General features: G+C 38.0%; 1 protein-coding gene across 2 annotated transcripts in view; it reads right to left on the bottom strand.

Moving 5' to 3' along the window:
- The window catches only part of LOC129237033 (protein scalloped), a 189,709-nt gene that overhangs the window by 15,967 nt on the left and 158,382 nt on the right, over window positions 1-15,360 (bottom strand). For both annotated transcript variants that reach the window (XM_054871403.1, XM_054871404.1), the window contains exon 5: window positions 3,192-3,322. In XM_054871403.1, the coding sequence (XP_054727378.1) occupies window positions 3,192-3,322 (131 nt within the window). The remainder of the gene's footprint in view (window positions 1-3,191; window positions 3,323-15,360) is intronic.

Consider the following 15,360-nt stretch of genomic DNA (forward strand, 5'->3'; position numbering starts at 1 on the left):
GAAGACATGCTTGAGCAGTGAATTCGGACCCAACGTTTACCCAGTGCATCATAACAGGTGATGAGACGTGGATATAGGAGTTTGACATGCAAACCAGTCAAGAATGGCTCTATCCACATGAGCCGAGACCCAAAAAACCACGTCAAAGTCGGTCAAAAGTGAAAGTCATGCTACTCGTTTTCTTTGATTATCAGGGCGTTGTGCACTCGGAAATCGTTTCAAATGGTTCCACGGTAAATAAAGAATATTATTTGGAAGTTATGCGACGTTTGAGAGAGAATATGTGTAGGCAACGCCCCAATTTTTGGAAAGAAAATTCATGAATCTTGGACCATGATAACGCACCGTCTCACAAGGCTCATATGGTGAACATTTTACTGACCAAAAGTTCGACAAATATCATCGAACAACCACCGTATTTAGCCACCTGTGACTTTTTCTTTTCCAAGAACTTGGATATCCACCGCAAACAATCTTTCAGCGGCCATGATCGTAGTTTTATTGACATTTGCCCATTGGTTTTCAATAAATGACTCAGTTTTTGGCAAAATATTCGAAAAATTTCTGTTTGTCTTACCGTAAATCTTTATAAATCAATGGTGAAATTCTCTAGTCGAATTTATTTCGTTAATTGATTTCTTTCTATTAGTTTTACCTTAAAAAAAAAAAAATATTTTCATTTAGAAACATTTGTTCATCTGATGAAGAATCCATTTAAACTGTTATTTTATCTCATTCGTTTTCTACAATGAACACTCGTCAGCTTGCCTGCAACGCAAGCAATTCGTCTTCGAATCCGTCTTTGTATTTGTCTTGGGCTTCGCTTCTACTCTGTCTGCAACCTAACAATAACAAGAAACTTCAAAATTTGAGTTTACGAATTTGCAAGAGCTCACAGATTCTTCTGAAATTTAGCTCACTATGGGGTAGATAAGAAGTCTTACCTTTGCCGATATTGCAACGAAGACCTTACCTACATTTGCTGCAAGAGTGTCATAATCCAACAAAAAATAAAAAATAAAAAATGTAGGTAAGTATGCCAAAATTTTCAAAAGTTTTTCTTTTGTGCTGTGTATAAAAGGCATGGCGATATCAATTAAGAGAATGAAATAGGTCTTCGCTTTTATTCAAGGAGGAATAATAAATTTGAAAATTGTGATGCCGCTTTTCTCGATATTTTTTTTTTTGGTGGAATAAGACATTTTTGCAGCAAATGAGCGATGTGAGTTCTCCCTGTAGAAAGTGTTCGGAAGAAGATGCCAGTGATACTACATACGAGTATTTTAAGTAAAATACTTGTAGAATATTTGGCCCGTCTTCACAAATCATTGCTATCAAAAACAAAAAAAAAATTGTTTTTCTTCATAAGTAAATTCATACAGTCAACGTCAAAAGAAAGGGTACACCACGCATTGGTAAGTTTTGACTATTTATTCATTTATTTTGTAACTTTATTTATTTTTTATAAAAGTATACTTCATACTACTACAAAAACCATATAAAGCAAAGTTTCGAACTTTGCATAAAATTTGTAAAAGTTCGGCATATTTTAAAAATTTTTCACATAATTTTCACAAAAAATTCGGGTATGTAGTTTTATAGATCATTGAATTTTGATGTAACAAAGTGCAAGTTTCAGTAGTTCAAAAATTGTGTCGATTTTTGACAATTTTTTCTGTTGGAGTGTTGGGTCTTCTCATACATACTCGTATAAAGAAAATGTGGAGTTGGCGTGAAAAGGAGAAAATGCACAAGACCGCGAACAAAAGAAATTCTCAAACATTTTTCACAGAAAAAAAATAAAATTTTAAAATTTTTGGGTATACAATTTTATAGATCATTGAATCTTGAATCATTTCCGGTATGATGGTTGGATGGTTGGATGTATTCTTCCATGTGTTAAATGGGGTTAAATAAAGAAAATGCACAAGACCGCGACCAAAAAAAAAAAAATTCTCAAAAATCAGTGTGATTTTCGATCCACTTGAAACTTGTACTTTATTACAACGAAATTAAATAATCTAAAAAACTGCATACCCGAATTTTTTTTCCAAATTTATATAAAAATGTATCGATCTAAAAAACTGCATAACCGAAATATTTCTAAAAAGTCTGAGTAAAGAGTAAGGAATTTTATGATCAAAATTGTTATGACCAAAATTAAATGATCTAAAAACTGCATACTCGAAATTTTTCAAGCATTCTGAGTAAAAACTTTGAAATTTTGATGAAAATTTTTGAATTTATTTATGACCAGACTTAACTTAACATAACCGAAATATTTCTAAAAATGCTGAGTAAAGAGTTTGGAATTTTGATGCAAATTTATGAATTTGTTTATGAAGAAACTTGAATGATCTAAAAACATGCATACCCGAAATTTTTCTAAGCATTCTGAGTAAAAACTTTGAAATTTTGATGAAAATTTTTGAATTTATTTATGACCAGACTTAACTTAACATAACCGAAATATTTCTAAAAATGCTGAGTAAAGAGTTTGGAATTTTGATGCAAATTTATGAATTTGTTTATGACGAAACTTGAATGATCTAAAAACATGCATACCCGAAATTTTTCTAAGCATTCTAAGTAAAAACTTTGAAATTTTGATGAAAATTTGCCGATTGTTTTTTAAATTTTATGCAATACAAAGTTCGAAACTTTCCTTTATATGGCTTTTGTTGTAGTGTGAACCATATTTTTTGTAAAAAATTAATTGAAGTTATAAAATAAATAAATAAATAAATATTCAATATGTGGTGTACACACTTTTTTAACGCGCATAGCATACATCAGTAGCGGTTGGGGCAGCTTTTATAGCTGCTGCGCTCCGCGAGGTTCTATTGTACTTACATTCGTATATAACGGTTTTAAATAATGAATGAAATATTAAAAAAATAGGAATATCCTTCCTGGTTTTTAAATTTCTCTCAAGGACATCAGATAAACCTTGCTTTTCATTTTCGAATCATAAAATATAAATATTATAGTAATATACATTCAAAAACTATGAATTTTAAACATATCAAAGCAAAAGTAAAATGGATTTTGATGACAAAAGCAGCGGCCAAAATAGACAAAATAATAACATTAAACAAAAAAAAATATCTTTTTCAGCAATATTTTTGAACAAATATTAAAGCTTACTATAACCTGGATCCAGCTCAATTTTGTAAATCTTTGTTACTTACGACTTTAATTTTCGCCTGAATCTCACGCAATTTCCGTCTGGCCAGAACCTGTATGTGCGAGCTGACTTGCTTTCGTGTTCTCGTCTTGCCTGTGCGTAGTTTGATGTAACGAGCGATGAGTTCATTTCGGCCTGGGAAGTAAAATGAAGAAGAAGAAGAGACAAATGTTATAAAAAAATGTAATACTTAATGAGTTACATTAGTGTAATAAATTACAAGAAATTCGTTATGAAAGTTAGCTAAAATCATACGAAATGAATCTTAGGCCATCAAAAAGGATGGATGGGGGAAGCGGTACGGTGGAGTATGACAATTAATAATTGAGTGTGGCTGTTTTATGCTGCTGCCAGCCAAATAGTGTATGTATGTATGCGTGCTTGTATGCATGTTAAATAATTCTTGAAAATAATTAGGAGACTACTTTGATTGGACGAGGCTGAAGAATGGCCATTGAATGCTTCAAGTTAATTTTTTGTGCCCTTTCTGGCGCTATGGTTTAAGTGGACTGCTCGCGCTTTTAGTTGCAGGAGAGCTGCAAGCTTACAATTTACGGTGTTCAGGCACAGTGAGTGTCACTGAAATTCACACAGCTAATTTTGTAACTTTTGTACTTGTACTTATATGCTAACTAAAAAAGAATAATCTAAAGGCGGTGTTAAAAAAAGTAAAACCTATATTTTTAAATTTTATTTTCATTAAACTTTTTTTTAAATTAAATTTTAATAATAAATAAACTTTTAAACTAAAAATCTCAAGAATATTATACCAAAGTTTCAAGTCGATCAGCATAAAATTGACAAACTTATGAGTATTTGCGCGTCCGTTGCTCTAGGCTGAGCTTTTAATTATTGGGTTGGCAACTAAATAATTGTGGATTTCACTCATAGATGGCTTCAGTTGATTTTTTAGGTTTGCAGACATAGTACAAATGTAAAATACATTTTGTCATTTGATAGTTGGCAATTCAGTTTTCGTAGTAGTACGAAAAAAAAAATTGTTTTGGTCGGTTGCGTAGTTTTCGTTTGGCGTTCGTTGAAAAATGGAAAATCAAAAGGAACATTTCCGTCATATTTTGCTTTTTAATTTCCACATCACAATCTCATAAAAAGGTATGTGCTGTTTATGGTGACGAAGCCTTAAAAGAACGGCAGTGTCAAAATTGGTTTGCCAAATTTCGTTCTGGTGATTTTTCACTCACTTGATTGTCCAGTTGAAGATGATGACGGTTGATGGGTTGAATCAAAGCAATAATCGCTTCGGATTGTCACAGTACAGTACGTGAGATTGCAGAGGAGCTTCATGTATCACATACATGCATTGAAAATCACTTAAAACAACTTGGCTATCTTCAAAAATTCGATACATGGGTTCCTCACGAACTCAACTCATAACGCAACGCATTAACAGCTGCGATTTGCTAAAGAAACGTCATGAAAATGAACCATTTTTAAAACGATTGATAACTGGGGATAAAAAATGGGGTGTTTACAACAACATCAAGCGAAAAAAATCGTGGAGCACCCCACGTGAACCACCTCAAACAACATCAAAAGTTGTTATTCATCAAAAGAATGTTTCGTTATCAGTTTAATGGGGTTACAAAGGAATTGCCTACTTTGTACTCTTACCACCCAGCCGAACGATCAATTCTGATGTCTACATTGAACAACTAACGAAATTAAGCAATGCAGTTGAAGAAAATCAGCCCAAATTGACAAATCGAAAAGGTATCGTATTCCATCATGGCAAGGCAAGACCACACACATCTTTGGCCGCTCGGAAAACATTATTGGATCTTGGTTGAGATGTTTTGCCACATCCACCATATAGTCCTGACCTTGCACCAACTGATTACTTTCTGTTTCGATCTTTACAAAACTCCTTGAATGGTAAAAATTTCAATAATGTTTCAGTTTTTCAATCAATTCAAATCAAATTCAGTTTTTTGCTAATAAAAACCAGAAGTTTTATGAACGTTGGATTATGATGCTGTCTGAAAGATGGCAAAAGATCATTGATCAAAATTGGCAATACATTACAGAATAAAGTTATTTAGTTCCATGAAAAAATTGTCTTGGATTTTCTAAACAAAATCCGCAATTACTTAGTTGCTAACCCAAAAAACTTGGAAAACTTCAAAGCGCTTTTCAGAAATGTATTATTTTTCCAGCCTGTGCATGCCACAATTTGAAATCTACCAAACCAATCGTTCTGAAATTTTCCACAGTATGCACTTTTTCCATCGCCTTAGCCGAACGGATTGATGCGTGACCACCATTCGGGAATGCGTAGGTTCGAATCTTCGTTCATGAAACAGCAAAATGAAATAAACAGTTTCAGTTCTAATAACAGTCGCTCCTCGACAGGCAATGGCAAACCTTCGAGTGATTTTCTGCCATGAAAAAGCTCCTTATAAAAACCATTTGGAGTTCGGAGAGGGCTTAAAATTGTGAAAAAACATCAAGACGCACACCGCAAATAGAAAGAAGAACTCGACCAATTACCCTACAGAAGTGTATTATTTATTTTGTATGTACTTTTTCACATAATTCACGAGCAACGTCTGGGCGCTTTTTTATTGCTTATCTTACAATAAGTAATCCAATAATAATAAATTAGTCTTTTGTTTTATTGAAAACCGAACAAAAATCCTTGAAGAGGCAGAGAGCTCGAATAAACTTTTCTTTAAACAAATCCATTTTGAGTTTTTTGTTTCAGATGATTCTGTTGTTAGTTATTGGTGTACGCCGAAAAAAAATTTTTTTGTGGCGCCTTCGGAGACTCATTGTTAGTCGTTTAATTTTCAATATCTTGCAATGAAAATTTGGGAAAATATTGTTTAAATGTTGTATGATTAAATGTAAGATGACTGAGTAAACTAATAACTTTATACTCAGACCGCGATCAAGCCCCTCAAGTTTTTCCAGATTACATCAAAACTGGTGCTGGAATGTCTTGATGAGCTGCATGTCTTAGGTATGTATGTATCCTAAGGGTTCCAGGGTACGTGGGGATTTATTATGGATTGGCTGTTGCGGCACTGCGACCTGAAGAGATCTATTGTGCAGAGTACGTGGGGATTACTAGGAACGAAATTAGAGATAAATTAGCCAGGAATAGGGCGACCTCTATATTCATAGGCCTAGAGCCATTTTGTGGTCTGGATAATTTCCCGTCTTTAATCAGGAAGTGAAGAAAAAAAATATTAGAAAAAACGTTTTCTATAATTTGCTGTTTCATGCCCAGACATTCGAAACCGTTCACTTCGGAATGGTAGGTCACGCACCAACCCATTCGGCTTCAGAGACCAACCGATTTAAAGATCCTATGGACTTAATAAGAAACATTTTAGTATAATCACAAAATCGTCTTTCTAACCTGGGAAGATAATTTAATGGAACTTGCAGATTCTGTAGGGAGTAAAATGAAGTCGCCAAACATTTGCTGGCAGAACGCTGATGCATAGCGCCGCAAACACTTCGAAAAACCTGTGTTAGCAGAGGAGCAAAAATAACTCACTAAAATAGGACAAATACTAAGATTTATTGAGAAAGTTGGGTTCAGAGAAGTACTCGGAATGCTTGAAGGTGACACAAAAGATTTTTCAAGTCGCATTGCCAAATTCACTCACAATAAATAATAACCAATTATTTGTAGATTTTTTTATAATAAAATTTGCAATTAGAGGTTTTTTTTATCCTTTTATTCTAATACAAATGAAAGTTGTAAATAAATTGACAAAAGAAAAATTTAAATTCGAAAACATTTCTGTTCGATTTTCAGTGATACCCACTGTATACGGAGTATATGTTACACTAGCACATATATTTATTTTGGAGTATTTCGTATGCCACTTGCCGACTAACGAATAATTTCAAAATTAATTTCCATGGCAATGACCTCGCAAATTATGTAGGTTAATAAATGCTGATTTTATGCTTTAAGTTTTATGGGAAACAATTATTTGATTTTTGTTCTCATTCACTTACATGCAACCGCATCAACTCCGGCTTGATGTATTAATGTGTGTGTGAAATATGTATGTATGTATATTAGAGAAAGAGGATTTTAAGACTGGTCTAAAGTAAAATTCTATAGATCAAAGAAAATTTTCAATAACTATGGGCTTCCCATGCCCTGTAATTAACTTATTTTGCAGTCTTGTAGGCAGACGGGTCGCAATGCATTAAAAGGTAAAGGGGAAGCTGTAAAATTAGCCACGAAATGGGCGGGAGATAGGTGATGAAGAGGGAGAGATGAAGAAGAAAGGATTGAGTACCTATTCTGCACAGCGCTCCGTAAGAGTAGACGAAAGTAAACTTTGAAATATTGTTTGAGGACTTGTAGAGCATTTCTGTGGGGCCTATCAGCTCAATCTTACCTAACAGAAGAATCTAGCAGAGATTCAAAAGGAATTACCAGGTGTTTTCAACAGGACTGAGTGGGATATGAAGCACAACGGTTCAAAGGGTGTCTGTATAGTGGGGCTTAACTATCGCTGATAGCGTCGGTATACTCTCTTTTCTCCCTACCCTACACTCGGAGGTTTGCCGTTGCTTGCCGAGGGGCGACCGCTATTAGAAAAAACTTTTCTTTCATTTGGTGTTTTATGCGCGGATTTTCATTTCCGTCTGCTAGCCACGCAACAACCTATTCGGCTACAGCGGCCTGTGCATTATTGTTACTATCATCTACTGACCCAGGAAATACAGTTGTCGGAGCTGTAAACTCACGCAGAATCACAAACTAACTCAATGATCTCCTCCGACGCTTGTCATCCGCGCTGAGACTGCCGCTGATAATTTGAAGGTTTTGTCCTATCTTTGCCACCTATTAAACATTTTTAATATTACGTTGCATTTTATAAAGCTGCCGTTGAATAGAACTCATTCAATTCTATTGGAATTGGAAAGATTTACCGAAAAATTGAGAGCCTTGGTGCCTCACGAGCTCAACGAAAAAACAAAACAAGACGCCTTCATCAAATTGCTTCTCCGCATTTCGCCCGCCATCGAGAAACACGCGGTCATAAATAGCGCTTTTTGTACCGAATCATCACGGGAGTTGAGAAATATTGCCTATACATCAATGTGAAGCACAGAAAGGAGTGTGTGGCTCCAAGAGATACGCCAAAGTTGGGAGTCAAGCCTAATCTGCACAAGACCTGCATACTCCTTCACGACAACACCAGGCCCCATGTTGCACAAGTCGTCAAAGCCGCACTCCAAGAGTTCGAACGTGAGGTCCTTCAGCATCCGCCCTATTCTCCGGACCTTGCCCCGACCGACTACCATCTTTTCCGCTCCCTGTGAAACAATAGGAAGGGCGTTACCTTCGATAACAAAGAGGTGCTTAAAAACTGGCTCAACAACTTCTTTGACATCAGACCAGGCGATTTTTGGCGAAACGGCATCAACAAATTTGTTGAGAGGCGTGAAGAGGTTGTAAGCAGCAACGGCGAATATATAATTGATTAATTTTGATGTAATTATTGCTTTTTGTTTAAATAAAAGTCTTCGTTAAAAACGCTACGAACTTATTCCCCAACCTAATAGATTGTTTTAGTTGAACGCTTTAAATCTGGACTGGGTATCTGACAAATCGTAGTTGTACATGCAGGAGTTCTGGTCAAATAATTTGTAGCATTTCCTTAAATAATAAATTCCTCTTACTGTATTCGCGCATTTAGATAATGTAATTGCGACCTGAAACATTTCGGCGTCGCCCCACACCGCTCTTTGCCACTCGATTCCTATTCAGACATCAAAACACCAGCAGCAAATATAAATTTAATCAAAATTAATTTGTAGTAACAAAGCGTCAGAATAGTGCTTGAGGGAGGGTTCACGAAAATATTCATAGCTTAGCAATACATACACACACACACACTCATATACATATATATTATACAATTCACTAACGACCAACAGCAACAGCAATAGGATCTGCACAATACAGTGAGCAGCGCAGCAACAACTAAATGAAGAGCAACAAGGCGCGTTCATATAATAATAAATAAAATAATGACAGACAGACCGACACCGAGGCCAACAGACAGATATAAACACAATGACGTGCGGCAAGCAAGCACTATGCTTTTGGTTCCCCCTCCCCGCCTTACTGCTACTTTCTTTCACGCTGCTCGCCGCTTTGACTCTTGTTTGGCTTTCAACACCCACCCACCCGCTTGCTCACTCGTTCGCTCATCCTGTCTTTCTCGCCGTCCATGGCTGTCATTGTAGATGCTCGTAGATGCGCGCGCTTCAATTCCATTGTTTTCACTATAATTTTCTATGCCTTCGCAAAAGTTCAGCAACTTTGTAGTTGCTTCCTTTTGTAGTCGTTGAAGCTCGTCCATTGTCTGTTGTAGAGCTGCTATGTACGCCTTACTGTGGAAGCTGTCTGAACTGTTGTGTGCTCAGCATACACACTTCCCTGCAGTTGACTTGAATTGACTCAGGCGCTCTACAGCTAACGTCCTTTCCCAGCTGGTGTCTCCTTCTTCGCCAACTCTATAGTCTATGTTGGCGTCGTCGTCGTCGTCGTAGTCGTCGTTCACTAATTGCACATTCTTGGCATAGTTTCACTTCTAACCGAATAAAATTATTTTCATTCACTCAAACTGAACTCAAGAAAAAGCGTCCGCCTTCCTCTTCTGTGACCCTCCACCACTTCTCGGTGCTCCGTTCCACAGAAACTTCATTGCTTTTTATTGTCTTCCATCTCGCCCATCCCCGCATGCTTTTCGCTTGGCCTTCACCAACATTTGGTCTTTTGTGTTTTGTATCTGCCCGCACTTTACACTACTTGTTCCACATTACTGCTGCACAAGTCAACGACGATTATGCTGAGACAAAATCAAATTGAAAGAGCTGGTGGTAGAGCAACCAGCAGAAGAGGAGGAGAAACTGGTGAAAATGCAGAGCGGCATTGGCAAAGCGTTCGGACCTTCTTGCTGATTGTCTTCTGCATCTTCTACGCCTGCTGTTTGCTTGCATATCCTCTTTTACTATTCGCCCTTCGCTGTCATACCCCCATTGCCTGTAGCATTGGACTCGTCGACCTTTACACACGGCCCCATTCAATTCACTTTTCTTCAATAACTAGCAAAAGTTCCTCTGCTGCTTTTCTAGCTTCTACCCTTTTATGGTTTTTAGTTCGTTGAACAAAAGGGAGACACAACACAACTTCACCGTACAGCAATGCCCTTTCGTTGCTTTTGTAAAAAAACAAAATCAAGCAGCAGCCATGAACAGTGAAATAAGAAGAAGAAGCTCCGCTGAAACTACTTTTATCTAGTTGGAAAATCTTGGTTTCTTATTATTTTAAAATTTATTCTTCCCTGAATTTATCTTGAAGGTTGTAAACACTTTTTCGTTTTATCTTCAGTTTTAGTTTTGAAAATATTGTTTTCTATTCAAGTGCATGAGAAATATTCGAAAACTTTTCCTAGCACTTATTTTGAAAGAGTGTGACATACAAGGTCAACCCTCTTTTACATATCTACTTGAAACAACCCATCTAACAGCCTTCCTGCCTAGCTTCGAACCCTTGTGAACAGCAGGTTTTCGTTGGGATATCCTTAGATGACTCCGATGACAACACTTAGCGGAACTCTGACCTATGCAGTGCTTAATAAGTGAACTAAAACAACAAAAAAGAAAGAAATAACAACAAGGTATCTGGCATAACATCGGAACTAGCGAATGATTGCGACTTCGAATCACAGGGAATAACAGCTGTAAGGCTTTAAAAAAGCAGAAGGTCGGTCATTCTCGGTTCGCAAATGAGCTGACATACACAAATCTATTCCTTGACATAACTCCACATACATATGTCCGAGTTGTGAAGGCGCAAGGCTCGCAAATGAGCTGACATAGAAAATTCTCAAAATACGCGTCATTTGTCCGGAATACGAAGGTACCTCGCACGACACTAATTACCTATTCACGTGCTATTTTAAGCCCACTCATCTAACACTCTTCTCTCTTTAGACACAACATGTTTCTAGGGCCTAGAAGGCGTTGGTCTGAGTTGGACTCCTGCAAAGTAGTCAAGTGCTTTGTGAAAGAAGCAAACAGAAAATTAGTGAACTTTCTTCTAAAACTTAGTAGGAAGGGCCTGAGAGTAATTACAGGACACATCGCCTGTGTGGTTAGCTTATGGGTACCATGGGAATCATTGGCGACCCTTTTGTCTTTCCTGTCTTGATAATGAGGACACGACATAGCATTTCCTCTTTAGCTGCCCGACGCTTTCTAGAATCAGACTTTGGTGCTGTTGGGTTGCGATGCACTTCTTCTTCTTCTTTCACAGCATTACAACGTGGGCTGCGTCAGAGCTTCCTTCACAATACTGCTCCAAAGCGGTCGATTTTGAGCTTTTGCTGCGATGTACTGAGTATGGAAAAAGTTCATACCCTTTCTCTTCCGGATCTCTTAAGATTCATCAATGTATCCAAAAGACTTTGCAGAAGAGTGAGCTCAAAATAAATTTTTCCGTCTTGCCATACCTGCTGTATGTATCTACACTGTCTCTCTATTACTTCTACTGTAATCTAACTGAGTCTTCTACTGTAATCAATTGTCTTCCTGACTGAGTGCTTGGACGAAGTCCGACCCACCACAAATCTAATCTGATCAGATCTAGAGTCTAACATTAGACGAGATTGACGATAAGGATCGATGACTTCACCGCGCTCAGAAGGGCTTGATAAACTGCTACAACAACAAAAAAAATTTACTCTGGATACCAGATTCGGGACAATAAACGACACATTTCGCATTCGTTACAACAATGAAATCGTTGGAGTTTCTTGAAAGACAAACAGTAATGCGTTTTATCAAAGCCCAACAGATTAGATGGATTCGGTGCATCCTGCGCATGCCGAAAGAGCGAAATGCTAGGAAAGCTTTTACGACTATTTTAACACCCATTGGAGGAAGAAAAAGAGGGTGCGCACGAAAGAGATGGTTAGAAGACGTCGAATCGGGTCTTAAGGAAATGAACGCATACAACTGGAGAGATGAAGCCATGGATAGATTAAAGTGGAGAAAAATTGTTGATGAAGCAATGGTCCACCAAGGACTGTGAAGCTAAGAAGAAGCAGAGGCAGTGTCACCAGCCCACTGTGGTCATGAAACACCAAATGATAAAAGAAGCGTGACCCCTAAAGCCGTCACCGTTAAGGAAGCATTGACAAACCTTCGAGTGCCGTTTTGCCACGAAAAAGCTCCTCATGCAAAATCATCTGCTCTTCGGAGGCGGCATAAAACTTTCGGTATGACAACATTGAGACGCACACCATAAATCGAAGTTAAAGTTCGGCTAAACGTGTAATAAGGGATTAACGCACCACCCATATAGTTACATATATTATGTCGGCCTGTTAAGACCAGATCTCTTCTCCCCGATCTCTTGCCAACAAACGCTACTTTGGATTAAGAGAGGAATTGAGTAGTAAAGTTCTCTCTCGACAAACAAAACTAATGCTAATGTGAGAAGGTGAAGCATCCCAGGATATCTGGTGGTGAGCTGGGTTTGGAATTCGCCACTTAGAAATCCTTCATCAATAAAAAGGACAATAAAGCTTCGTATGAGAACTGCTTATTCTGATGACGATCCATACTGACTCTCCCTAAGTTAAATACACCAGTCTGAGATAAAAACTGATGTAATGACTAAATTTATATATTGATGGGTTGAGCGCCGTAGATGTTCACATACATTTGCATTAAAGTTTACGCATATATGGACAACACAAATTTTCTAAGAAAATCACTTGCACTAAAGAAATTTTTATTCACGAAAAATGCACACAAGTTACAAAAAAAAAAGAGAAAAAAATATTAAAAAAATATAAAAAAAGAAATCTAAAAACGAAAGAAAATAAATAAATCTAAAAAAGCAAAGAAAATAAAAAATAGAACTCTATAAAAAAATCGCCATTGAATTGACTTGCGAAACAGGTACATGAAATGGCACTTTTCCATTGAAAAATGCAAACATGAAATAAATAAAAATTGTGTCGCCAATGCGATGGACAACGACGATAAGGTCGCACGTAGATGGCCAAACACTCAAGATGAAACTCTATTCAAGCAACGGCAACTTTATTGAAATGAAATTTTTGCATTAGATTATCGCAACCCTACCGTTCACCACCAACCAACCCCTTCAGAGCAACTCTATCCCATCAGCTGCTATCGCCGCTACACTCAAACGCCTTGCACACTTGCACGTTTGTTGACTGAGTGGGTGTGGGTGTGTGTGGTATATAACTTCTCAACATCTCATTGCATTGCCTTTCGTCACTGCCATGTCCCACATCGATGAGACATCTTTCATGCGCACATTAAATCCTTCAGACATAATCGCCAGTGCAGACGTGATGAATTTTACATGAACTATCCGCCAAGCTCAAGCGACGACTGTCCCCATTTTCTGGCTGGCTGACTAGCTGACTGCTTGACGAAATGTCTCATCATCGCTTTGTGTGGGTTTCTGCGTGTATTCAGTGGAGTAGGGTGGATTTAGTTTGGTTTGAAATGAGATTAGTAGGGATGCTGGTGTGGGGAGCATTACTGAAGTTGTTGTTTTTGCTATGCGTTGGCCTGGAATTGTCTGTGCGCGCTTTGAATGGACACATTATTGAAATAAATCGACTGGACAAGCATGTAAATTGGATTTTGCATTTTCATAATAATACTACAGATATATTTACTTATACAGCCTCACAAAAATGTGAACGAAGTGGGAGGCGACGTAATGATGAAGAAGAAATTATGCTTAATGCGCTGGTGACTACGAAAATAATAAACAAAAGACATCTATTTTTTTGAAAAGCGAATGAGTGAAGTGGCTTGAGGATGGGCAAGAGTTTTGCATTTCATAGAGATATAAATTTTATAGAGATATAGAGATATAAAATGCAAAATTTTTAAGAAAATTTTCAAAAATATGGAAATGAACTGGTGTCAGCTTCCAAAACAGAAGCAATCCCGGTTTTAGTTAAGAACGAAAGACTGCAAAATTTGGTCAATTGTGAGAGTAATTTTGGCTGCATGGGGAACTTGACAGCACAAATGTGACCGCTCATTTCACACGCATTCTCACGCTCCACCAATCAGTTGTCGTACAGAAGGTAATGAAATAACGTGGGCAGTGGCGACGTTCGTGGAAGGCAGCAAAAGATAGAAGGACGCTCTCGAAATGCCCACCTCTGCGACGACAAACACGAAGCGCCCGGCAACCAGTCTGGCTGCCCCTGAGAGCTTTAAGAAAGCCAGAGCAAATAAACCCCTCGGATACAAAAAGGGACCAGCTGAGATGAGGGTTGGTAGACAGTAACTAAGATAACCAAAAGAAGCCGAAGGATAAGCTAACCGAGCCAAACAAAAGAAGCAAGCCGCGAACCCAACATAGTTATGCAGATGAGCTGAAGGACTTCCGCGCGAAGATTACGACTGATGAGTCCGTCAAAATAAGGTCCGTCAGGAAAACGAAGGATGGGGCCATTCTTTTGGAGTTTGGTAGGGGAGAAAAGATCAGAGTTGCTCTCCAACAGATACGGATGAGGATTACGATATCGAACGCGTGGGAACAAGTACGTGCTTTCCTAACGCTATCTACAGAAGGGACCACGAAGCTTATCGAGTTCGGCGTTATAAAAATCCGCTGGATTCGAACCAAGATGCGAGCATGCGAAAAATTAAGAGATGTTATCACTGCCTTGGGATAAGGCACACACAAGCAAACTGCAGTCGCCCTGATAAAAGGAATACATACGTGAATCAGATGCGGGAAACCAGAACACAAAATAAAAGACTGCAAAGCAGTCACCAATTGCATTCACTGCGTAGACGCGAAACGCGACAGTACCGACCACCTGCCAGGGTCAAGGAGATGGCCTCTAGCTAAGACGTGATGAGAATACTCCAGCCAAACATACATAGAAGTCGTACAACAGACACTCTACTCGCACAGATATCTGTCGAGAGGGAGCTAAATGCGGTCATCATCAGCGAGCAGTACGAACGGATCGCCAAGGGAACGTGGCTCGAAGACGAAAAAGGAATGGCCGGTTTCTGAACACCAAGTGGTAGTACAGTCGCCGTCATGTTCGAAATATACGCTTCACAACGCTGAGATGCTATATTACCCCCAGCGA

Source organism: Anastrepha obliqua, chromosome 2 (assembly GCF_027943255.1).
Source record: "Anastrepha obliqua isolate idAnaObli1 chromosome 2, idAnaObli1_1.0, whole genome shotgun sequence".
In the NCBI taxonomy this organism is placed as follows: Eukaryota; Metazoa; Arthropoda; class Insecta; order Diptera; family Tephritidae; genus Anastrepha; species Anastrepha obliqua.